The sequence below is a fragment of the Pan troglodytes genome, chromosome 7 (assembly GCF_028858775.2).
Source record: "Pan troglodytes isolate AG18354 chromosome 7, NHGRI_mPanTro3-v2.0_pri, whole genome shotgun sequence".
In the NCBI taxonomy this organism is placed as follows: domain Eukaryota; kingdom Metazoa; phylum Chordata; class Mammalia; order Primates; family Hominidae; genus Pan; species Pan troglodytes.
The window spans coordinates 154,847,399-154,871,965 of NC_072405.2; the positions used below are offsets into that span (position 1 = coordinate 154,847,399).

General features: G+C 57.4%; 1 protein-coding gene and 1 long non-coding RNA gene across 51 annotated transcripts; one reads left to right on the forward strand and one right to left on the reverse strand.

The window, feature by feature from the left end:
• On the forward strand, window positions 1-24,071 carry PPP1R16A (protein phosphatase 1 regulatory subunit 16A). 50 transcript variants are annotated; one of them, XM_063817519.1, is made up of 17 exons: window positions 25-146; window positions 625-721; window positions 9,041-9,138; window positions 9,814-9,869; window positions 10,991-11,064; window positions 11,949-12,127; window positions 18,418-19,250; window positions 19,367-19,410; window positions 20,727-20,797; window positions 20,873-21,018; window positions 22,046-22,149; window positions 22,217-22,341; window positions 22,437-22,562; window positions 22,636-22,711; window positions 22,792-22,921; window positions 23,079-23,244; window positions 23,470-24,071. In XM_063817519.1, the coding sequence occupies exons 7-17, from the start codon at window positions 19,225-19,227 to the stop codon at window positions 23,851-23,853; spliced, it is 1,398 nt and encodes a 465-aa protein (XP_063673589.1). In that variant the 5' UTR covers window positions 25-146; window positions 625-721; window positions 9,041-9,138; window positions 9,814-9,869; window positions 10,991-11,064; window positions 11,949-12,127; window positions 18,418-19,224; the 3' UTR covers window positions 23,854-24,071. The 50 variants fall into 50 exon arrangements, with proteins under 50 accessions (XP_054513097.1, XP_063673595.1, XP_063673591.1 ...); XM_063817507.1 differs by having other exon boundaries at window positions 18,418-18,682; window positions 19,128-19,410; XM_063817514.1 differs by lacking the exons at window positions 9,041-9,138; window positions 9,814-9,869; window positions 10,991-11,064 and adding exons at window positions 1,625-2,234; window positions 15,678-15,755; window positions 17,624-17,757 and having other exon boundaries at window positions 28-146; window positions 18,418-18,682; window positions 19,128-19,410.
• LOC129135770 (uncharacterized) lies at window positions 19,312-20,944 on the reverse strand. The gene is made up of 3 exons (XR_008536887.2): window positions 20,857-20,944; window positions 19,934-20,118; window positions 19,312-19,400 (listed from the first exon to the last, which is right to left on the reverse strand). It is a non-coding gene; the product is annotated as an uncharacterized LOC129135770 (long non-coding RNA).
• Window positions 24,072-24,567: the final 496 nt, after the last annotated feature.

The window sequence follows — 24,567 nt, forward strand, 5'->3', positions numbered from 1 at the left end:
ATGGGTACCGCGGGCCGGAAGTGTAGCGTTGCCATGGCGAGGGCCGGGCGCGGGGCCCGCCCCCGCAGCGCCTCAGGGAGCGCGGGGCCCACTGACCCGCGGAAGCCAGCGGACCCACTTGCGCGGCGGTCGGCGCGGGGCGCGAGGTGAGGCGCGGACTCCTGGGTCCTGCGGCGGGAGCGGAGCGAGGGAGAGGGGCCCCGGCCAGGGACAGCAGTGGCGGGCCAGGGACAGCAGTGGCGGGCCCGGGAAGGAGGGGCACTGGGTCGACACCGAGAGAGGAGGCCGGGCCGGGGAAGGATGAGGCAGAGGAGAGGGAGGAGGCCGGGAAGGGCGGGAGGAGGAGGAGACCGAAGGGAGAGAGGAGGCTGGCGAGGGAGGAGGCCGGGGAGCGGCCCTCGGGAGACGCGGCTGCCGGCACGCGGGCGCCCAGGGCACAGGTCCCGCCGGGCCGCCTTGGGCGTTGCTGGCTGAGGCCCAGGGCAGCAGGTGCCAACGGTCAGGAAAGGCAGGGAGCCGAAGGCTGCCGGTGGGCGCTTCGCGTTTTGTTCCAAGGCGAAGGTGTGTGGATTCTCCGCAGCCCGTCGGTCAGGTAGACAGCTCCGGAATTATCTTCATTTTCAGATGAGGAAATCGAGGCCGCAGAGAAGGGACTTACCCAAACTTAAGCTTTGTGTGGGCCTTGGAGCTAGGCTGAAGGAGAACCTGGAGTCTCACTGGGGCAAGTTCCTTCAACTTTCAGGGATTCAAATGACCTCACTTGTAGTGCGGGGCGTCCGGACCACCCCTCAGGAATTGGGATCAGGGCAAGAATTACTAACTAAGCAAGCACCCCGCCTGGGAGGGAGTGTCCAGGACTGGTGTGGGCCCCTGTCTGTACCAGAGCGGAGGCCCGGGGCACGGTGGGATTAATTTCCATGGGTGCAGAGAGGGGAGCCGTGTACGGAGTCATTCTAGGCTTAGGGGAGACAGAGCAGTTAGCTTTCCCCAAACCTCTGTGCCTTCCTTTTCTTCCTGGATTCCTACCTGGGGGTGGAGGTGGAGGCGGGGGTACCGCTGCCTTTCTCAAAGCATGTCTAGTCCAGCAGTGAGCCCTCCTGGGCGTCTTGGCGCCCCAGTTGCTTCCTGGACGTATTGGGGTTTCTCTGGGAGAAGGGTCTTGCCTGCAGTACCCTGGGCCTCCTGAAGAGGCCTCTGGTTGCGCTGCCTGATTCAGGGACCCAGAGCCACGACTCGCCGAGAGGAGCTCCGGCGGCGTGCGGCTGGGTTGCCTGAGGGGCTGGGGGCTGCCTGGTGGACTTGCACACATGCTGGCTCCATACTTGTCACTGTGGTGGACGCTCAGAGCTCTACAGGGCCAGCTGCCTGCCCCTGCCCCAAGTCCCCTGGGCTGGGGTTGGGATGGGGGTGGCTTTAGGGCGTCCTTCTCCCCTCCTGGTGCTCGAGCTGGATTTCCTCCCTGTTGGCTGGGGCCATCCCTCGTGTCTCTGATTGGCCTGTCCTGGCCTCATCCCTCACCTGCTTGGGATGCACTTGGACTCCGCTTTGCCCCGAGGGTTGCCTGGGCTGGCACCTAGCAAGGGGGCTCCTCCTGTATGGCTGTACTTTGGGGTCTGTGTTCTAGGGATTCTTGAACCTCTGGTCTGAATGAACAGCCGATTGATACAGCTCTCCACTGCATGCAGTTTAGGAACCTCAGTCTCAGGTGACCCCACAGACTACCAGCACCCCCAGCTCCACCCTTGCTCTTCCCCGAGCGTGTCCTAACCCTAGCACTTGTGCCACATCTATCCATTGGCCAAAATGAGAACTGGGTGGCAGTTCCAGGCCCTTCTTTCATGCCGAGGCTCTCCTGGCACTGGTGCACGCACACCTAAAGGGAGGCCTTTTCATCAGACTTGCTCAGCCAGGAGCTCGGAGCCTTCCATGTCACATCCTGTGCTGGGACCCCTGTGCCAGAGGCTCAGCAGCTGTTCACTTGTTCAGCCCACTGCACTTACTGAGTGCTGCCTATGAGTCAGGAACTGGCCAAGTTCTTAGGATGCAGCAGGGAAACAAACAGTAACTGGCATGTCAAGAATTAAAACAAGGTGATGAGATAAGAGAATGACAAGGTAACCACAGAAGATCTCTGAGGAGGTTGCACTTAAGATGTGATCCGAGTCCCACAAAGGAGCATGCTGTCCTAAGATCCGGTGGAAGAACTTTCCAGACAGAAGGAGCAGCTGATGAAGGTGGGGGTGATGATGAAGCTGGTAGCACCAAATAAATGTGCTAGACCAGGGGTTGGCCAGCTTTTACTGTGAAGGGCTAGGCAGCAAACATTTTAGGCTTTGCTGACCATGTGGCTTTCTGTTTTTTTGTTTGTTTGAGATGGAGTCTCACTCTGTCGCCCAGACTGGAGTGCGGTTGCACAATCTCCACTCACTGCAACCTCTGCCTCCCGCGTTCAAATGATTCTCCTGCCTCAGCCTCCCCAGTAGCTGGGATTACAGGCACATGCTACCATGCCAGTTAATTTATATATATATATATATATTTTTGAGACAGAGTCTTGCTCTGTAGCCAGGCTGCAGTGCAGTGGTGCGATCTCAGCTCACTGCAACCTCCGTCTCCCAAATTCAAGTGATTCTCCTGCCTCAGCCTCCCAAGTAGCTGGGACTACAGGCGCATGCCACCACGGCCAGTAATTTTTGTACTTTTAGTAGAGATGGGATTTCACTATGTTGGCCAGAATGGTCTCGAACTCCTGACCTCATTATCCTCCTGCCTTGGCCTCCCGAAGTGCGGGGATTACAGGCGTGAGCCACTGTGCCCAGCCCATGCTTTGATTTTTTACATCAAATTTTATTGAGGTGTAACTTACAGTAAGATACACCTATTTTAATGGGTTCTGTGTGATAGGTTTTGTTTAATGGGTTTTGTTTGATGGGTTTTTTTTTTTGACGGAGTCTCACGCTGTGTCCCCCAGGCTGGAGTGCAGTGGCACGATCTTGGCTCACTGCAAGCTCCGCCTCCTGGGTTCACACCATTCTCCTGCCTCAGCCTCCCAAGTAGCTGGGACTACAGGCGCCCACCACCACGCCCGGCTAATTTTTTGTATTTTTTAAGTAGAGTCGGGGTTTCACCATGTTAGCCAGGATGGTCTCGATCTCCTGACCTCGTGATCCGCCCGCCTCGGCCTCCCAAAGTGCTGGGATTACAGGCGTGACCACCGCGCCCGGCCTGTTTGATGGGTTTTGTAAACAACGTCATAATCCAAATATAAAACATTTCCTTTGCCCCCAAAAGTTCTCTCGTGCTCCTCTGTGGTAAGCCCTTCCTCACACCCAGCCCAGGCAATAGTGATCGCTTTCTATTACTGTAGGTTTGGCGTCCCTTTTTAAGAATTTCACATTGGCTGGGCGTGGGGGCTCATGCCTGTAATCCCAGCACTTTGGGAGGCTGAGGCGGGTGGATCATCTGAGGTTGGGAGTTCGAGACCAGCCTGACCACCATGGAGAAACCCTGTCTCTACTAAAAATACAAAAAGTTAGCCAGGCATGGTGGCGCATGCCTGTAATTCCAGCTACTCGGGAGGCTGAGGTAGGAGAATCACTTGAACGTGGGAGGCGGAGGTTGCAGTGAGCCGAGATCGCACCATTGCACTCTAGCCTGGGCAAAAAGAGCGAAACTCCATCTCAAAAAATAAAATAATTTCACATCAATGGAATCATATGGAATGAATACTTTTGTGTCTGATTTATTTTGCCAGATAACAATGTTTTAGAGATTCAAGTGGTTTTGTGTATCCATAGTTGATTCCCTTTTTCTTTTTTCTTTTTTCTTTTTTGTTTTTTTGAGACAGAGTCTTGCTCTGTTGCCCAGGCGGGAGTGCAGTGGCACGATCTTGGCTCACTGCATCCTCCGCCTGCCAGGTTCAAGCAATTCTCCTGCCTCAGCCTTCTGAGTAGCTGGGACTACAGGCGCCTGCCACCATGCCCTGCTAATTTTTTGTATTTTTAGTAGAGACAGGGTTTCACCATGCTGGCCAGGCTGGTCTCGAACTCCTGACCTCGTGATCCGCCCGCCTTGGCCTCCCAAAGTGCTGGGATTACCAGTGTGAGCCACTGTGCCCGGCTGCTGCTGCTGCTGCTGCTGCTGCTGCTGCTGCTGCTGCTGCTTTTTTTTTTTTTTTGAGATGGAGTCTTGCCAAGTGCAGTGGTGTCATCTCGGCTCATTGCAGCCTTGGCCTCCCGGGTTCAAGCGATTCTTCTGCCTCAGCCTCCCAAGTAGCTGGGACTGTAGGCATGTACCACCACACCCAGCTAATTTTTGTATTTTTAGTAGAGACGGGGTTTCTCCATGTTGGCCAGACTACCTGAAGTGATCTGCCTGCCTCAGCCTCCCAAAGTGCTGGGATTATAGGCATGAGCCACCGCTCCTGGCCAGTTTATAGTTTTCTTATTTTTTATTTTATTTTTATTTACTTATTTTTGAGATGGAGTCTTGCTCTGTTGCCCAGGCTGGAGTGCAGTGGCACAATCTTGGCTCACTGCAACCTCCACCTCCCGGGTTTAAGCAGTTCTCCCTGCCTCAACCTCCCGAGTAGCTGGGACTACAGGCACATGCCAGCATGCCCAGCTAACTTTTTTTTTTTTTTTTTTTGGGACAGTCTCACTCTATCGCCAGGCTAGAGTGCAGTGATCTAGGCTCACTGCAACCTCTGCCTCCTGGGTTCAAGCGATTCTCCTGCCTCAGCCTCCCAAGTAGCTGGGACTACAGGCGCCCGCCACCATGTCCAGCTGATTTTTGTAATTTTAGTAGAGACGGGTTTCACCATGTTGGCCAGGATGGTCTTGAGCTCCTGACCTCATGGTCCACCCGCCTCAGCCTCCCAAAGTGCTGGGATTACAGGCATGAGCCACCGCGCCCGGCCTATTTTTTTGTATTTTTAGTAGAGACGGGTTTTTGCCATGTTGGCCAGGCTGGTCTTGAACTCCTGACCTCAGGTGATCCGCCCCCCTCAACTCCCAAAGTGTTGGAATTACAGGTGTGAGCCACCGCGCCCGGCCCAACTTTCATTTCTTTTGCGTATGTACCCAGAAGTAGGATATGCCTTCTTTTTTATGTTGTGTGGCTGACAGAGTTACATTCTGTTCTGTAACCATGTTCACATGTCAGTCTTTCTATCTACAGAGCCAGGCAGTGTGTGTAAAGTAGGTTTCCTCATCTGTGGGTCCAGTGTCCCAATTCCTGCCTCCTACAAATGATGTTCTTGGCTGGCTTCAAGTTCAAAGGCTTTCCTCCTGTTTCATGCATCATCAGTCTCCTTCATCACGTGAATTTTTTGAACTTTGTCATCCTATGTGTTGTGTCCTTCTGTTTTCTTTATTTCTTTTTATTTATTCATTTATTTTTGAGACGAAGTCTTGCTCTGTCGCCCAGGCTGGAGTGCAGTGGCACCATCTTGGCTCACTGCAACCTCTGCCTCCTGGATTCAAGTGATTCTCGTGCCTCAGCTTCCTGAGTAGCTGAGACTACAGGTGCATGCCGCCACGACCGGCTTTTGTATTTTTAGTAGAAATGGGGTTTTACCCTGTTGGTCAGGCTGGTCTCGAACTCTTGACCTCAGGTGATCCACCTGCCTCGGCCTCCCGAAGTGCTGGGATTACAGGCATGAGCCACTGCGCCCGGTCTCTTTTTTTTTTTTGAGACAGAGTCTTGCTCTGTTGCCCAGGCTGGAGAGCAGTGGTGCGATTAGAGATCACTGCAGCCTCAAACTCCTGGGTTCAAGCAATCCTCCTGCTTTGGCCTCCCATATGTTGGGATTATAGGCGTGAGCCACCATGCCCAGCCCTTCCCTGTTTTCTTTTTCCTTAGCCACCTTCCCCTGCTCATCTCTCTGCTCTGACAACTCCTACCATCTTTCCTTCCAACTTCTAGGAACGTGCTGGCTGACTGTGAGCTCTCTTTCTTGGAAATGCCTTTCCAGCTCCTGTCCCAGGGTCACAGGCATCTCAGTGGCTTACTGTGTCACCTGCGCCCTAGGTTGGTTGTCTAGACCCCACACCTCTGTTGTCCTAAGGCTGGGGACCCTCACGGTCCCAGTGCTGCCTCCTTCCACACTCCCAGGCCCTGTGCCACTGGCACGTCTGTCCGCAGGTCCCTTCCCACAGCCCCACCTAGACCGAAAGGTCTGTGTCTCTGTGAGGAAGTGAATACCGAGTCAGAGCAAATCCTGGGTTACAGCGCCGACCCCTCTGAAGCTCACTTGTGTGATTTTGGTTTCCTCACCATTGTACTTGACAGACCTTAGTTGCCACATCTACTCCGTGGGGGTTATGGCCCATTAGAGCTATGAGGCTGAATGAGGCAGTTCATAGGGAAGGCTGCTTGTGGCCCTGGCTTCTAGAAAGGTGTGATTTGCAGGGGCTGCTAGAAGCCCTCCCTGCCCTCTCTTCCCTTTCTTTTGGTCTAGGGCTGGCTTTTATCTTCAGTTCTCGTTGAGTCTCTTTTCAAATGCAGATGCCTCAGGCTGCCAGCTTCTTTCATTTAGGCATCTGGGCCTTTGACACCTTGCTGTGAGTTAGTTTATTTGATTTATTTTGAAGCCAGGTGGCAAGGGGAAAGGAAATTGAAGAGGGAGATGCAACGCTTCCCCGGATTTCTGGGGAGAGGCTTCCCCAATTCTCCAGCCCCTGACAGACATTGCGTGAGAGCTCATGGTTAGCGGGCCAGTCCCTGGTGTGGTCCACGCGTATCTCCTGTCCCGGGCTGGAAGCATGATGTGTGCAAATGTCCAAATCACGGGATCTTCCCTCCCTCACAGGGCTTTAGCCAGGCAGCTGTTACTGAGGTAAATAATGATTTGTGTTTGTAGATAAAAAATAGTGGAATCGTTTCAATTTCATATGGTTCTGCTGCTGGGTGTTATGCAAGGGGAGTCTGAGGAGCACTAAGATCACTGGGAAAGAGGCCAGGCGCGTGGCTCACGCCTGTCATCCCAGCACTTCGGGAGGCCGAGGCAGAATGAAGAATCTCATGCCAGGGGCCAGAAAGGAGACTGAGACCAGAGCATGAGCAGGAGTCAGCCCCCTGAGAGGTGGGACCAGAGCATGAGCAGGAGTCAGCCCCCTGAGAGGTGGGACCAGAGAGGAGGCTCCTTAGGAAGCCATAGTGAGGAGGACATGTGGGACAGGCTCAAGGATTGACAAAAGAACCAGTAAAAAGGAATAGAATCTCAAAAAAAAAAAAAAAAAAAAAAAAGGCCAGGCGCAGTGGCTCATGCCTGTAATTCTAGCACTTTGGGAGGCCGAGGTGGGTGGATCACTTGAGGTCAGGAGTTCAAGAATAGCCTGGCCGACATGGTGAAACCGTGTCTCTACTGAAAATACAAAAAATTAGCCAGGCGTGGTGGCACGCACCTGTAATCCCAGCTACCCGGGAGGCTGAGGCAGGAGAATGGCGTGAACCCAGGAGGTAGAGCTTGCAGTGAGCTGAGATCGCGCCACTGCACTCCAGCCTGGGCGACAGAGCAACACTCCATCTCGGGAAAAAAAAAAAAACAATAGATAAAGAAAAATAAATAAAAAAAGAAGAGATGGCTCAGAGATCCCTTGTAGACTCCCCGGGTACCCATGTGGTAACGTTGCACCTGTCAGTGGAGTACAGCAGCTCAAGGGGATGTTGACACCAATGTGCTCCATTGACCTTATTCAGATTTCACAGCTTTCCATGTGTCTGCCTGTGTGTGTGTGGTTTAGTTCTGCGCATCTGTCACTGTAGGGTTTGTGTGAGCCCATGGCCAAGATGCAGCACAGCCACCATAGGGACCTCTTGAGCTGCCTTCTTACAGCCACAGCCACCTCCCTTTCCCAGCCTGCACCCCTGAGAGCCACTGGTATGTTCTCCATCTGTATGGTTTCACCATTACGAGAATGCTCCATAAATGGAGTGCTGCAGGGTGTGGGCGTTGAGGTCGGCGTGATGTCCTGAGGTCCATCCAGTTGTGTGCACTACTAGTGTGTTCCTTTGACTGGAGGAAACGTCCATGGTATGGATGGACGGGCCACCATGTTTCACCTGTTACAAGACATTTGGTTTTTTCCCCCAGTTTTTTGCTATTATGAATAAAGTTGCCATGAACATTTATGTAGTTTTTTGTGTGACTTAATTTTTTTTATTTTTTGAGACAGAGCCTCACACTGTTGCCAGGTTGGAGTGCAGTGGTGTGATCTCGCACCACCACACCTGGCTAATTTTTGTATTTGTAGTACAGATGGGGTTTTGCCATGTTGGCCAGGCTGGTCTTGAACTCCTGACCTCACGTGATCCCGCCTGCCCCAGCCTCCGAAAGTGCTGGGATTACAGGCGTGAGCCACCACGCCTGACTTAAATTTTCATTTCTCTGGGATAAAGGCCCGTGAGCGCAGCTGCTGGGTGGTTTGGGAGTTGCATGTTGAGCTGTTTTGGTTTAAGAAACTTCCACACTGCTCTCCAGAGTGGTGGCTGTTTTATTTCACAGGTTTTCATCAGCTCCTGTGAGATTCCTTTGTCCTCACATCCTTGCCGTTTGGATTCGTGGGCAGTGGTATCTCGCTGTGGCTCTAATTTGCATTTTACGAATGGCGGGTGATGTTGAGCATCTTGTCACGGACGCATTTGCCATCTGTGTATCCTCTTCAGTGAGGTGTGTCTTCGCATCCTCTGCCCATTTTCTAATTGGATCGTTTCATTTTTACTGCTGATTTTTTGAGACTCGTGTGTTCTTGACAGCAGTCCTTTGTTCTGTGTGTGGTCTGTGGATATTTACTCACTCAGTAGCTGTCTTTTCATCCTCCTCGCAGGGTTTTTAGCAAGGCAAAAGTTTTTAATCTTGTCAAGGTCCAGTTTTTCCGTTTTCCGTTTTATAGACTGTGCTTTTGCTTTTGGCGTCACCACTCTGTAGAAGTGCTATTATTTTACCTTTACGTTAGATTTGCATTTCACCTGGGGTGGGGGTCAAGATTCTTTTCTTTTCTTCTGTTTTTTTGTTTTTTGATTATTTTCTGTCACCCAGTCTGGAGTGCAGTGGTGTGATCTCGGCTCACTGCAACCTCCGCCTCCCAGATTCAAGCGATTCTCCTACCTCAGCCTTCAGAGTAGCTGGGACTACAGGTGTGTGGCACCACAACCGGCTAATTTTTTGTATTTCTAGTAGAGACGGGGTTTCACTCTGTTGGTCTCGAACTCCTGATCTCAAGCAATCCTTCCCCCTCAGCCTCCCGAAGTGCTGGGATTACAGGCGTAAGTCACTGCGCCCGGCCCCAGCACCATTTATTGAAGGCTTTTCCACTCCCAGCAGTGTCATAAATTGCATGTCTACACATGTGTAGGTTTATTTCTGTTTTGTTTTTGGGACAAAACAAAACAGTCAGAGACAGAGTCTTGCTCTGTCCCCCAGGCTGGAGTGCAGTGTTGATTTTGGCTCACTGCAACCTCTGCCTCCCAGGCTCAAGTGATCTTCCCACCTCAGCCTCCTGAGTAGCTGGAACTGCAGGGGTGCACCACCATACCTGGCTAATTTTTTAAATTTTGTAGAGATGAGAGTCTCCCTGTTTTGCCTAGGCTGGCCTTGAATCCCTGGGCTCAGGTGATCCTCCTGACTCAGCCTCCCAAATTGCTGGGATTGCAGGTGTGAGCTGCCTCATCTGGCAATTTTCTGGACTCAACCGTATTCCATTGGTTTATTTCTCTATGCCTAAGCCAGTAACTTAGGTCTTACTTACCAAACTGTATATAATAAGTCTTGACATCTAATAGTGTAAGTACTTCAAATTTGTTCTCTTTCAGGCTTATCCCTACTGTTCTTGGCCTTTTGTGTTTCCATATAAGTGGAGAATTAGCTTGTGAGTCTCACACTGTTGGGGTTTTGATTGGGACTACGTCAAATCTTGGATGAATTTGGGGAGAAATGACATCTTTTCAGTTCTGGGTTTTGCAACATATAACGTGATGTCTCCTCCTATATCTTCCCATAAAGATATGGTTGTGGTTTACTGTGTACATCTTTTGTTAGGCTTATTCCGAGGCATTGAGGCTTTTGGGTGCTATTCTGTTGTTCAGTTCTAAGTAGGAGTGGACATCCTCCCCTGACAGCCTCTGTCTTTCCAGGGAATTGCTTTGGGAGGGCAGGAGAGAAAAGGCAAGGGAAGCTCTTTCCAGGGAATTTGCTTTGTCTGGGAGGGCAGGAGAGAAAAGGCAAGGGAAGCAGATTTCTGCAAGTGTCAGAGCCCTTGAGGGAGTGGCTCTGCTATGTTCAGAGTCACTGGGGCTGTGGGAGCAGGAGGGCATGGGGCAAGGTGAGGGCATGGCAGCAAGGGAGGCACTGGAGTGTTGGAGTCAGGGCTTGTAGTAGCGAGCCAGGCAGAGAGGAGGCGATGGGCAGAGAGTGGGATGTTGAATGGAGGTGACAGGCATGGGCTGCAGTTACTGGTGATGATGGAGCACAGTTGGCCAGAAGATAAGGACACTGGTGTAGAGAAGAGGTCAAGGCTCAGAGGGGATAGGCAGTCCACAAAGGTTTGTCCGCAAGAACATTAGACCACCAGGAATTTGGGCAACGATGGGCGGGGGTGAAGCCACAGTGAGGGCTGGTGCTGGGTGGTTGGTGCCTGATGTGTGCTCCAGCTGGGATGCTCAGGGAGAGGATGGGAGGGGGACTCCAGGCCTCAGCCAGGAGCACAGGGGTTGGGGAAAGAGGGCCCTCAGTAGGGAGGACATGGTGTCGCTGGGGACAGAGCCCCAGGGGAGGGTTTCAGGATGGAGGGTGGAGAGAGCCTGGATCAGAAGCCCCCTCCTGGCCTGGTGCAGTGGCTCACCCCTGTAATCCCAGCACTTTGGGAGGCTGAGGCAGGCGGATCACTTGAGGTCAGGAGTTCAAGACCAGCCTTGCCAACATGGTGAAACCCGCTCTCTACTAAAAATACAAATATTAGCCGGGTGTTGTGGCACACACCTATAATTGCAGCTACTCAGGAGGCTGAGGCAGGAGAATCATTTGAACCCAGGAGCTGGAGGTTGCAGTATTTCATGCCTACGCAGGTGCTTTGGGATGAACTTCTTAGGGTTGGACTGGGAGGGGGGTTGGTCTGGGAGGGGGGTTGGACTGGGAGGGGGGTTGGCCTGGGAGGGGGGTTGGACTGGGATGGGGGTTGGTCTGAGGGGGGTTGGACTGGGAAGGGGGTTGGTCTGGGAGGGGGATTGGACTGGGAGAGGGGTTGGTCTGAGGGGGGTTGGTCTGAGGGGGGTTGGACTGTGAGGGGGGTTGGTCTGAGGGGGGTTGGACTGGGAGGGGGGTTCGTCTGGGAGGGGGTGAGCTGCACACTGGGCCCTGGAGGACACTCAGACCCTCCCTCCTGACCCCATCACCACTCACTCGTCCAGCCACCACTTCCCCTAAACTGCTGCTTCCTTGGAGCAGTCTGCAGGCCCCGGGGATGCCCTGTGTGTAGGAAACTTACTGCTGGGGCCTCCCTCCCAGAGCTTCATGTGGCTGCAGAGGCCCCTCCAGAGCCTCCTCTTCTGCCCTGGACACCCCGATGCCTTCCGTGCTGACCTCAGTAGACGTGGTGTGACGTGCTGATGTGCATCCTGCAACTCGGCTCCAGTCCCCAGATGTAGGCTGCTTAAGTGCAGGGCCTCCTCCCACTGTCCCTCCCCAGGGCACAGCCAGACAAGTGCAAATGGAGCCTCTCCAGCTGCCACCAACCTGCTTTATGGCTGGTGCTGTCCTTGTCACATTTCGGGAGGTCTCTGGACATTTGGCTTCTTTTCAGAGTGTACCCTGTGAGCCGCGGGCCATGGGCCATAGGGAGCCTTGGCCTGAGCTTGTCCCCTCCTTGGCTGCACTGAGCTGTGCCTGCCTTGCCAGCATCTGCCTGGCTCCCTCGGTCCTTCACAAAGACTGATGAAGGCCCCTTTTCCAGGTACTGGCACACGGATGAGGAGTCGTAGAAGAGGGGCCTGCAGATTGTGCTCTCAGCAAGCCTGTCGTCTAGTGGAAGACACTGGCCGGGACACAGAGCCCACGTGTGGACACCGCTGTGGGTTGGTGGCAGGGGTCGAGCAGGTGCCATCAGGCACATGAACGGTGGAGTCTTCAAAGGTGAGCTGCTGGGGCCGGGCGCGATGGCTCACGCCTGTAATCCCAGCACTGTGGGAGGCCAAGGCAGGCAGATCACCTGAGGTCAGGAGTTCCAGACCAGCCTGGCCAACATGGCGAAACCCCGTATCTACTAAAGATACAAAAATTAGCCTGTGTGGTGGTGGGCGTCTGTAATCCCAGCTACTTGGGAGACTTAGGCAGGAGAATCGCTTGAACCTGGGAGGTGGAGGTTGCAGTGAGCCAAGATCATGCCACTGCACTCCAGCCTGGGTGACAGAGCGAGACCCTGTCTCAAAAAAAAAAAAAAAAGAAAGTGACCTGCTGTCTGCCCAGCCAAGGGCTGGGGAGAGACCAGCAGTCTGGCTGGAGAAGCCTCCCATCCAGCCTTCCAAATGAACGGTGAACAGTTACTCTGGCGGGACATCCAGCACTGGGGTTGGTTATAGCTGAGGTGAGGCATGTCTCCAGAGCCTGCACCTTCAGAAGGTCAGCAGTCCTGAGAGTCCAGCACTGCAGCCACTAACCCCCAGATAGCCTCTCTGCCCATGCAAATAAGTCTGGCCAGGCATGGTGACGCATGCCTGTGATCACAACACTTTGGGAGGCTGAGGCAGGAGGATCACGTCAGCCCAGGAGTTTGAGACCAGTCTGGGCAACATAGGGAGACCCCAACTCCACACACAAAAAAGACAATAACAAATTAGCCGGGTGTGGTGGCGTGCACCTCCCCAGCTACTGGGGAGGGTGAGGTGGGAGGATCGCTGGACCCCAGGAAGTTGAGGCTGCAGTGAGCTGTGACGGCAGCACTGCACTCCAGCCTGGGGACAGAGCAAGACCCTGCCTCAGAAGCAAACAAAACAGAATCAAACAAACCAGTCTGTGTGTGTATGTAACACCTTTAGCCAGGCTCTGGCAGCCTCTGCACCCATGGGCAAGATACCATAGCCATTCTCCCATGGACATTGAGACCCACCTCATCTTGTTAACAGATGTATATGTATAGATGTTATTCTACAGAATGGCTACACAGTTATTTTTCCCAGAATGATGGGCATCTAGGTATTTTCCCATTTTTTGCTCCGTATCTCATAGATATTGCTACAAATAAAATCAAATCTGGTCGGGTGTGGTGGCTCATACCTATAATCCCAGCATTTTGGGAGGCCAAGGCATAAGGATTGCTTAAGACCAGGAATTCCAGACGCCAGCCTGGGCAACATAGGGAAACACTGTCTCTACAAAACAAATTAAAAAATTAGCTGGGTGTAGGCCGGGCATGCTGGCTCACACCTGTAATCCCAGCACTTTGGGAGGCTGACATGAGCGGATCACGAGGTCAGGAGATCGAGACTATCCTGGCTAACACGGTGAAACCCCATCTCTACTAAAAATACAAAAAATTAGCTGGGTGTGGTGGCAGGCGCCTGTAGTTCCAGCTACTCGGGAGGCTGAGGCAGGAGAATGGCATGAACCTGGGAGGCGGAGCTTGCAGTGAGCGGAGATTGCAGCACTGCACTCCAGCCTGGGCGATGGAGCGAGACTCTGTTTCAAAAAAAAAAAAAAAAAAAAGTTAGCCGGGTGTGGTGGTGCCCACCTGTGGTCCCAGCTACGTGGGAGGCCAAGGTGGGAGGACTGCTTGACCTTGGGAGGTCGAGGCTACAGCGAGCCGTGATTGCACCACTGCACCCCAGCCTGGGCAACAGAGTGAGACTCTGTCTCTTAAAAAAACATAATAAAAAATCAACAACAAAACAACCAAGTCTTTTAGTTATAAGTTACAGGAACCAACTCCACCAAGCCTAAGCATAACTGGGCTATTAAAGCCCCCAGAGCCAGCTGGAGGGCAGGCAATGTGGGGGCGCTGGGCTGGCCCCCAGAACCAGCCAGAGGGCAGGTGGTGTGGGGGCGCTGGGCCAGCCCGTCACTGCCGGGGCTCCCGTGCTGACCGTCCAGATGCCGCCCGCTGCACTGTGGCACTCGGGCTTTCACCCTGCGATGTGCGGCCAGAGGGCAGGCAGGCTCACTTCTCTCTGGCTCCCCAGCACTGTGAGTCCCTCTAGTTGACCTGCTCTGGGGGTTTTAGTAGGGTGGCACCCTAGAAATGGGGCTGTCAAAAGGTGTACTTTTTTTTTTTTTTTTTTGATATGGAGTCTCTCTCTGTCACCCAGGCTGGGGTGCAGTGGTGCGATCTCAGCTCAGTGCAAGCTCCGCCTCCTGGATTCAAGTGATTCTTCTGCCTCAGCCTCCCAAGTAGCTGGGACTACAGGCGCCTGCCACCCCACCCAGCTAATTTTTTGTATTTTTAGTAGAGATGGGGTTTTACCTTGTTAGCAAGGATGGTCTCGATCTCCTGACCTCGTGATCTGCCCACCTCGGCCTCCCAAAGTGCTGGGATTACAGGCGTGAGCCACTGTGCCTAGGTGCACATTTTAAGTTTGGAGGTGCACCTTACTGAGGTGCACCGTACACACATCCCTGTGAATGAGGGAGCCTACAGCAGGTCCCCGGCCTTCCGCCCCGCCTGTAGAAGCAAGTTCCCATCCTCTTTCTGCACCCTCCTCACCATTTCTCTGAGACTCTTCCTTCCCCTGCCCCTTTCCTCTCTTTTCTTTCTTTGAATGGCATGCGGCCTCTACCTGTCCCTTGTCCCTATCTCTGGGTGAATAGAGTGACACCGCCCCTCAGGCTGTGGGCTCTCGTCGCACCATGGACACTGGGAGGTGGGTACTGTGGTGAAGTAGTGACCGGGGCAGCTCTGGGTTTAGGCTTGGCCTTGGTCTCCCCATGTGGAAGATGGGGTGATGGCAGGTGCCTGAGGCAGTGATGGGAGTAGAGAGGGCGCTGAGGCTCTTGGGCCTGGAGCTGTCCTCACGGGGGCTCCTGGGAGCTTGGGCTGGGCCTCCCTTCCTGAAGCCACATGGCCCAGGGGTATGTAGGCAGTGAGGGGACGGTGGGTGGGGGTCGGGGACAGTGCCCAGTATCCTCCATGGGGCTCCTCCCGCCTGGGTCCCACACTCAGGCAGCTGGCCTAGGCTTTGAGGAGTGGAATGAACCCACCGGGTTATCTGTTTAGAACTGGAATGAACCGACCCGGGAATCTGTTTGACATTCCAAGGAGGTTTGGGGGAAGGTTTGTGGAGTAGAGGGAGCCGCCCTGCCCAGCCCCTTCAGCCTGGGTGTGTCCATTTGGTGGGACTACGAGCTGGCCACCAGGCTCTCATGGCTCAGCCAAGGGGCAAGGCTTCTCAGCTCTGGTGGGCTGTTCCTGGTCCGTCTTGTGGCTGGGAGGAGTAGACAAAGCTTCCACTAGAAGTTCTGCTAGGGCAGCCAAGATTCAGGTAGGAGGGAGGCAGTCTTTCCTTCTGGAGCCCTCAGCCCACTGCCGTGGGCCTTCAGTTGGCTGCTTCCTTCTGAGGCTGATTCCTGGGCAGGGAGGCCAGAGGGGGACGCTTAGGGCTCAGCCTGGGGGGAGGTGGGCACTGGGACACCCCCTGGCACCCACTCTTGGGGGGCCCTGGGCTCACTTTGGGTACCTCGTTTTCTCTTACAGGAGGCAGTTGGACCCTCGAGCAGGACAGGAACCTGCCCAGAGTCCCGTGGAGACACTGGGCAGCTTCCAGCTAGGAAGGTGGGCCTGCTAGGGTGGGGCCGAGTGCCCTGTGAGCCGTGCTGGGTGGGGTGGGGGAGGTAGAGCCTCCCCACCCGTGGGCCTCCCTCTGCAGCCAGGGGGACTGGGGGGGTTCCCACTGTCCAGCTGCTGTTCTCTGATGAATTTTCACAGATGTGCCTCGGAATGAGAAACAAGACAGGCGTTCCGTCGGGAGTGCGGCTGCCATGCTCAGGCTTTCTCTTCTGTAGGACATGGGCAACAGAACATCTTTTTTCCTTTTTAAAAATCTGTTTTAATTTCTCTTACATTAATTATTTTTTAAATAATATAAATTGAGATGGGGTCTCGCTGTATTGCCCAGGCTGGTCTCGAACTCTTGGGCTCAAGCGACCAGCCTGCTTCGGGCTCCCAAAGTGCTGGGATTACAGGTATGAGCCACTGTGCCCCGCCGATCTTTTGTTCTACAAGATGCTGGGGACAGTAGGTGGTGTCTGTTAAATCTTTTTTTTTGAGACAGGACCGCCCTCTGTCTGCCAGGCTGGAGTGCAGGGTGTGATCTCAGCTCGCTGCAGCCTCTACCTCCCGGGCTCAAGGGATCCTCCCACCTCAGCCTCCCGAGGAGCTGGGACCACAGGCGCATGCCACCAGCTAATTTTAAAATTATTCTGTAGAGACAGGGTCTTACCCTGCTGCCCAGGCTGGCCTTGAACTCCTGGGTTCAAGTGATCTTACTACCTTGGCCTCCCAAAGTGCTGGCATGAGCCACTGTTCCCTGATGGTTAAATCTTAATCTTTCCTTCCCGTGGCTGGAGAGAGACTGGGGCTGGGCAAGGGCAGCCTGCCTTGCTCTTGGCTTGTGATCTCTTTGGGTTGGGGTGGGGGTGAGTAGCTACTGCCCAGGTGGGTTCTCTGGCAGGTCCAGAGATGCTAATGACAGAAAGGTGAGGATCTCATCTTGCCAGCCCTGTCAGGAAGAGGGTGTGGGCTGTGAGTGGCTGGCAGGGAGGGAGGGCTCTGGCATGCCAGGTGTGGTCTGCCTCCTCTGTCCTCATGGATGCGGACCTGGCAGCATGCCTCCAAGACTGGCTCTCCTGCCTCTCTGGTACCCATGCTGTGTCTCTAGAGAGCAAGGGGAGGACTTGGGAGCCTGGGCAGGGTGTCTGGCCAGTGTGTGCTTGCCCTGGCCTCTGCGGTCTACAGAGCTGGCCAGGCTTGGGAGCAGGCTGCTCGGAGGGAGAGTTACTGCCTGGAAAAGCTCTTTACTTGGCAGGCAGAAAGCCAGGTCAGGGCCACTGGCCTTATTGGCCGTGTCCTCAGGAAGCCTCTGAGGCTAGGCCTACAGAGGGGGACTATGTCTAGAGTAGGCTGAACCTGTAAAGTGGGGCTCCCAGATAAATTGGGGGCCCCTGAGCAGGAAGGACCTGACTGGCTTAATTTGACCTGGGCCAGGACAGTTCCCTTTCTGAAAGAAGGAGGCATTCTATGAAACACCTGGGTAGAAGTCCAGCAGTGAAGAGTTGGGTCAGTGTGTAGATGGCCATGAGGCCTGGCTGGGTGGAGAATAGGACTCCTGGCAGGCATCTTCTGCAGAGCACGGAGTGCCTTCTTTTCTTTTCTTTTCTTTTCTTTTCTTTTCTTTTCTTTTCTTTTCTTTTCTTTCTTTCTTTCTTTCTTTCTTTCTTTCTTTCTTCTTTCTTTCTTTCTTTCTTTCTTTCTCTTTCTCGGAGTCTCGCTCTGTCGCCCAGGCTGGAGTGCAGTGGCGTGATCTTGGCTCATTGCAAGCTCTGCCTCCCCGGTTCACGCCATTCTCCTGCCTCAGCCTCCCGAGTAGCTGGGACTACAGGCACGTGCCACCACGCCCAGCTATTTTTTTGTATTTTTAGCAGAGATGGGGTTTCACCCTGTTGGCTAGGATGGTCTCGATCTCCTGACCTCGTGATCCACCCGCCTTGGCCTCCCAAAGTGCTGGGATTACAGGTGTGAGCCACCGCGCCTGGCCAAGCACGGAGTGCCTTCTGAGGTGAGGCCTGTGGCCAGCCCAGCAACCACACTTAGTGTGTCGGGCAGGACTAGGGCCATAGCAGGTACATAGGCAGGGTTGTGCCCCAGCCGAAGCTGTCTGCCTGCCTGTGTGTCCCCATAGGCCTCAAGCCAGGCACCAGGTGGGGGCTTTTATTGCAGCCTAGGATGGCAGAGGCATTGTGGGAGCCCATCAAGGAAGAGGTCTAGAGACTGGGCAGTGAGAGGCTGGGGTATCAGTCAGGACAGGAGGAGGCGGGGCCTGCCCTTGGAAGGCAGTAGCCTGCAAAGCCCTCAAGGCTGTTCCACGAGACCTCACCCTGCCCAGCCTTAGGGCAGCGCCTGGCCCCGGAGGAGCAGCCTAGCAGGGAACGCCTCGCTGGGGTGGGCGGCCCTTTCTGGAAAGGGTGGGTGGGAGGAGCCTGACATGCCTTTCCCCCGCCCCTCTCTGAACCTGGGGCAGAATGGGGGCAGAGTAGCTCCCCATACCCCCAGGACTGTTGACCTGCAGTGCTCTCTGTGGACAAAGGGTGGGCCTCACACAGGGCAGGACCTGAGACAGCTGGAAGCCTGGTCTCACCTGAGGCCCAGAGCAGGGGCTCCCCGGGGCCACCCTGCCTCAAGCTGGCCTTGATATGCTTCCTCGTTCCCCACTTCTCAGGTGTGAGCAGCTGCCGGAAGAGGAGGTGCTCCTGAAGACACTGCGGCCGGCCCGCCTGTGCCCTTGGTGCCCTGGCTGCCTAGAGAGCCTCACCCCTGGGCCCTGGGGCCAGGACTCCAGGACTCTGACTACCTGCCCTCCCCCAGCCTCAGCGGCTGCACCTCCTCATTAGTACTGATGCGCTGACCTCGGCACACAGCTGGGAGGGGTTGAGGGCTGGGTCATGGCTGCTCCCAGGCCCCACCCAGGCTCCTGAGCCTAGAAGGTGAAAAGAGGACTCTCAGGGGCTCACAGGGGCTCTCACTGCTGGTTGGTCCTGCCCTCCCTTCCCCCTCAGCAAGGTGCCAGGAAGCTGGAACCTTGTTATCTGGGTAATTAGTTTCAGACCCTGGACTGAGGCCGGCCAGGTCTCGGGGCTGCCTCCCATAGGTTGTGCACCCTGACCCCGAGAGGGAGGCGAGGCGCTGCTGGTCGACAGCTAGAGGCTGGCCTGGGGAGCAGGTTTGGGGTGCCCTCCCACACTGCCCTCCCTGCCCCGGCCCGTGCCCCCCAGGGCTGCCTGGGCCTGGTTATTGTGTGGGGCCTCCTGACCCAGCCAAGGGCACGAAGCTCTGGGAAGGGGATGCCCCCGAGGGTGCCAGTCCAGCTAGCTGCCCCACCCCTCAGGCCCAGCCTGGCCCCCAAGCTCCCCACTCTGGTGCCCCGAGCAGCCCTGTGGGCAAGCAGCCGCCGCCATGGCCGAGCACCTGGAGCTGCTGGCAGAGATGCCCATGGTGGGCAGGATGAGCACACAGGAGCGGCTGAAGCATGCCCAGAAGCGGCGCGCCCAGCAGGTGAAGATGTGGGCCCAGGCTGAGAAGGAGGCCCAGGGCAAGAAGGGTCCTGGGGAGCGTCCCCGGAAGGAGGCAGCCAGCCAAGGGCCCCTGAAGCAGGTCCTCTTCCCTCCCAGTGTTGTCCTTCTGGAGGCCGCTGCCCGAAATGATCTGGAAGAAGGTGAGTGTGGCTGAGCCCAGAGCAGCTCCCAGCAGACGGCCTACTCCCTGCTACCTGGGTGCCGTCTCATGCCAAGGCTGGGGGCTGGGCCTGTCCACAGCTCCTGGGCTCCAGCCCCCAGATCTTGCCTGGTCTCTTCAGGCTGGGTGGCCCAGGGTGCCCCCATCAGGCAAGCCCCAAGCAGTGGGCAGCCCTGAGGTGAGCCTGTGCGGGACAGCCGTCCTTCAGGCGGGGGCTGCATGCAGAGGGCTCCTGCTGTGAGGTGAGCTGAGGCCATGAGTGGACCCCCAGGAGCCTGCAGAAAAACCTAGTGCGGGGCCCCACGGGAGCAGGGGTGGCCGGTAGTCATTGCTGCTTCTTGTTAGGCTGCTCAGGAGAGCCCTGGTCTCCACCTCCGTGAAATAGGGTGGGACCAGCCACCTCTGCGGGTGAGAGAGCCAGGCCCTGGGCAGGCACAGAGCTATGCAGGTGGCCCCCTCTCAGTGCCTGCCCTAGGCTCTGCTTGTGACTCTCTTCTCCTCACCTGTGCCCCACGCTTGCAGCCCCAGCTGTGTGGGTTCCACTTCTGGTGCTCTGGGGTCTGGGGGGAAGAGGCACTGTGGTGGCCCTTGAGACTCCTTCCTGCCTCCCTCCGGAGCAGAGAGTAAAGAGGAGCCGGCAGTGTCTGGCCTGCATCTTCCCATGTGGACAGGAGCCCTCCCGGGAGGCCTGGAGGCAGAGGGAAGAGGCGGAGGGTGCCATGGTCCACAGGGAGCTGTGGGAAGGTGGGAGCCCTCCTGCTGCACCCCAGGCACCGTCAGGGAGAACCCTGGTGACCTGGGCGAGAGCTGGGCCCGAGTTGGGATCTTTGATGGGGAGGGGAGTGAGAGCAGGGATGTGCTGTGGTGGTGGGGAGCCTCAGGTCAGGTCCCAGAGGACCCAGGAGAGCTCATGAACACAGGGCTGGCAGGTTGTCAGGGAAGAGCCGAAGGAGCTGCGGTAGCCTCCAGGCAGGGAGCTCTTCCTGGGCTGGAGGGAGGTGTGGGATTGTTGGAGTGCTGCTCTCACACAGGAGCACGGCCTGTTCTGGGGGTCGGAGGGCTGGAGCACCACCATGAAGGGCCTGCAGGTGGGTGGAGGCAGAGGGCTTCTGGGAGTGTGACCGGCCTGGGCCAGACAGATGCCTGGTGCTTCTGCCCCCACCCCTGGGCTCTGGTGTGCCTCCTGCCATCGGCACCACTGTCTTCCTTGTCCTTCCCTGGGTCCTGGGCCGAAGCACAGTTGACAGGACCTGACCAGGGGCAGGACCCTGTCCTCACCTCGCCACCTTTTTGCAGTCCGCCAGTTCCTTGGGAGTGGGGTTAGCCCTGACTTGGCCAACGAGGACGGCCTGACGGCCCTGCACCAGGTCAGCCTGCACTGGGTGTGGGCAGGGTGGGGGTTGGCCCCCGTGCTCTGGTCGCTCACGTGGCACGGTTTGCAGTGCTGCATTGATGATTTCCGAGAGATGGTGCAGCAGCTCCTGGAGGCTGGGGCCAACATCAATGCCTGTGACAGTGAGTGTTGGACGCCTCTGCATGCTGCGGCCACCTGCGGCCACCTGCACCTGGTGGAGCTGCTCATCGCCAGGTAGGGCCTGCTGGGCGTCCGTGGCAGGGAGAGGCTTCCTCTCAGATGGCCGCTCAGGAGGCTCCTCTTGGGCAGTATCTGTGGCTCTCGGCCTCCTGTGTTCCCGCCTTCACCTTTGCTGACCCTGCCTGTGTCCTGGCATGGAGAGCAGGGCCTGGGGCTCCAGGGGAATGGGCATGTGCCCAGGGCAGCGCGGTCTCTGCCTCCCCAGCATTCGTCCTCCTGCCGAGAGGGCAGGCCTTGGGCCCCCCCAGAGTGTGCACAGAGAAATGTCTTGGTCAGTGAGGAGGGCAGAACTGCTAAGGAGGGAAGCAGGTGGCTTGGGAGGAGAGGGTACCTGAGCACAGGTAGGGCCTTTACCTTTAACACAGAGGGACGTAGAGCAGGGGGAGCTCTGAGCAGGGAGGGTCCATGAGCCCCCTCCCTTCCCCTTTGCTCCAGGCATCTGTAGTGGGAGAGAGGTCAGGGCTGCGGTCATTCTCGAGTGCCCCTGTGAGGCCGGGTGGGGTGTGGATGGCGGTCGCGTCACACACAGGCGCTGCGGGGCGGGCGGGGATGTGGGGTGTCCACAGGTAGGCCTGCTCCTCCACTGCACACAGGCACCCCCTTCTGTGTTCTGGGCTCCGCTTCACTGCCCTTCTTCCCTGGGGCCATGCTCCCCACAGCTCAGCAGCCCCTCAGCGTGGCTGCCTGGTCCTGCGCCCCCGCCACCCTGTGCTCCCTGGGATCCCTGCTCCCCAGCAGGCAGGCCCATCCAATGCATGTTTATGGGGGCACCGCTGCCCCTGGAGGTGCCAGGAACCTGGAGCCCTGGATGGATAGAGACTGCAGGAGGCCTGTCTGGCTTAATGACAGGATCTAGGACAGCCGATGGGCCCCAAGGCCGCCTCTCCCAGCAGCAGGTGGACAGGGTGCCTCCTGAGGGGCAGCCCTGGGCTGAGGGGCCCTGGCGGGGACTTCTCCAAGTGAGGAGCCTGGCAAGCGGGGAAGGGCCTTGTGCCCAGCACCCTGTCCGTCTTCCCTGCAGTGGCGCCAATCTCCTGGCGGTCAACACCGACGGGAACATGCCCTATGACCTGTGTGATGATGAGCAGACGCTGGACTGCCTGGAGACTGCCATGGCCGACCGTGGTAGGTGCGGCGGTGCGGCTGTGGGAGGGCTGCCGGTCGCGCTCCCTCTGAGCCTGCCGCCTCGCAGGCATCACCCAGGACAGCATCGAGGCCGCCCGGGCCGTGCCAGAACTGCGCATGCTGGACGACATCCGGAGCCGGCTGCAGGCCGGGGCAGACCTCCATGCCCCCCTGGACCACGGGGCCACGCTGGTGAGGGCTGGGGGGTGAGGGGCACACGGGGCTGGGGGCCTCGCTACTTGGAGGTGGGGGATGGGGCCGAATTCAGGCCGGGCGCTTGCCTGCAGCTGCACGTCGCAGCCGCCAACGGGTTCAGCGAGGCGGCTGCCCTGCTGCTGGAACACCGAGCCAGCCTGAGCGCTAAGGACCAAGACGGCTGGGAGCCGCTGCACGCCGCGGCCTACTGGGGCCAGGTGAGTGCGGGCGGGAGCAGGTGGGAGGGGGCTTCCAGCGCAGCAGTCTGCAGCTCCGGCCTGCCGTCCACAGGTGCCCCTGGTGGAGCTGCTCGTGGCGCACGGGGCCGACCTGAACGCAAAGTCCCTGATGGACGAGACGCCCCTTGGTGAGCTTGCGGGGCCTACCTCCACCTGGGGGAGAGGACAGGCGGGGAGGGCGCCCCTGACGCCTGCGCCCACTTCTCAGATGTGTGCGGGGACGAGGAGGTGCGGGCCAAGCTGCTGGAGCTGAAGCACAAGCACGACGCCCTCCTGCGCGCCCAGAGCCGCCAGCGCTCCTTGCTGCGCCGCCGCACCTCCAGCGCCGGCAGCCGCGGGTGAGCGCCGCCCCCAGCAGGCCCCGCCCCGGGCTTGGCCCCGCGGACGTCAGCCCCGGGCGGAGTGCCAGCCGAACTGGGGGCAGAGTCCGAGGGGGTGGGCGGGGTCCTCCCGGCACTCCCCTTCCCCTCACTCCCTCTCCTCTCTCCTCCCCAGGAAGGTGGTGAGGCGGGTGAGCCTAACCCAGCGCACCGACCTGTACCGCAAGCAGCACGCCCAGGAGGCCATCGTGTGGCAACAGCCGCCGCCCACCAGCCCGGAGCCGCCTGAGGACAACGATGACCGCCAGACAGGCGCAGAGCTCAGGCCGCCGCCCCCGGAGGTGAGCGCCCCGTCCCTGCTCCGCCCAGCGCAGGGGTGGGCCTGGCTCTGCCCTGGTTCTCTCTCCGCTTGGACCCCCTCCTGCCTGTGTCAGGAATGGTGCCCTGCAGGGGCCAGCTTTTGCCCCATCTCTCCTGTCTGTCCCTTCATGACCATACAGCCTGAACCCAAGGCCAGGGAGGGGGGAGGAGCCTCCTGATGGCTCTGGGACCTTCACTGCCCGCAGGAGGACAACCCCGAAGTGGTCAGGCCGCACAATGGCCGAGTAGGGGGCTCCCCAGTGCGGCATCTGTACTCCAAGCGACTAGACCGGAGTGTCTCCTACCAGCTGAGCCCCCTGGACAGCACCACCCCCCACACCCTGGTCCACGACAAGGCCCACCACACCCTGGCTGACCTGAAGCGCCAGCGAGCTGCTGCCAAGCTGCAGCGACCCCCACCTGAGGGGCCCGAGAGCCCTGAGACAGCTGAGCCTGGCCTGCCTGGTGACACGGTGACCCCCCAGCCTGACTGTGGCTTCAGGGCAGGCGGGGACCCACCCCTGCTCAAGCTCACAGCCCCGGCGGTGGAGGCTCCAGTGGAGAGGAGGCCGTGCTGCCTGCTCATGTGAGGCTGTTGCTCAGCGTGCAGGGGCCCTGTGGCGGGCACAGCCCACGGCTGCCTCCCCATGGTGCGTGCCCTGGTGCTACGGGTGCAGCACGGAAACCCCGGCTTCTACTGTACAGGACACTGGCCCCTCTCAGGTCAGAAGACATGCCTGGAGGGATGTCTGGCTGCAAAGACTATTTTTATCCTGCAACTCTTGATAAAGGGCTGTTTTGCCATGGAGCCTCGTTGTGTGTTGTGTGTCTCAGCTGGGTTGCTGTCCCACGGTGGGGAGTGGGTTGTGCCGTTTGGCTGGGGTGCCACCCGTGCCTGTGAGCACGAAAGCCTGTAGGTGCGTGCTGGGGCATGTGGCAGCCCTGGCTGTGTGGGAGTGAGGCTCACAGCCACTGGGCTGGAAGCCTGGGCCTCACCCACTCCCTCCCGTGCTCAGCCTCCTGGAGCCTCCTCCGTAACCCTTTGCTTTCCTGAGAGGAGCCAGGTGCTTTGAAGGAGCCTCCATGGGGGCCAGGGCCTAGGGTGTCTGTGCTGAGGGGCAGAAGGTGGGGGTCCCAGGGACCATGGCTTGGAAAGGGAGGTGGTGTTTTCCACAAGACTCTTGTGTCAGAGCCAGAGGGGCAAAACAAGCACAAGGCTGTGTCAGAAGCTCCCTGGGGGGGTTGTGGGTCCCCAGTTCCTGGCATGCAGCCTTAATCCTGGGGCCTGGCTGCCAGCTTCCGCC

Bases quoted from the DNA above. Each gene is read 5' to 3' on its own strand.
- PPP1R16A (XM_054657122.1), top strand. From the start codon at position 19,152: ATGGCCGAGCACCTGGAGCTGCTGGCAGAGATGCCCATGGTGGGCAGG. The intron at 19,411-20,726 runs GTGAGTGTGGCT...ACCTTTTTGCAG, and splicing joins CCGAAATGATCTGGAAGAAG to TCCGCCAGTTCCTTGGGAGT. The intron at 22,922-23,078 runs GTGAGCGCCGCC...TCTCCTCCCCAG, and splicing joins TCCAGCGCCGGCAGCCGCGG to GAAGGTGGTGAGGCGGGTGA.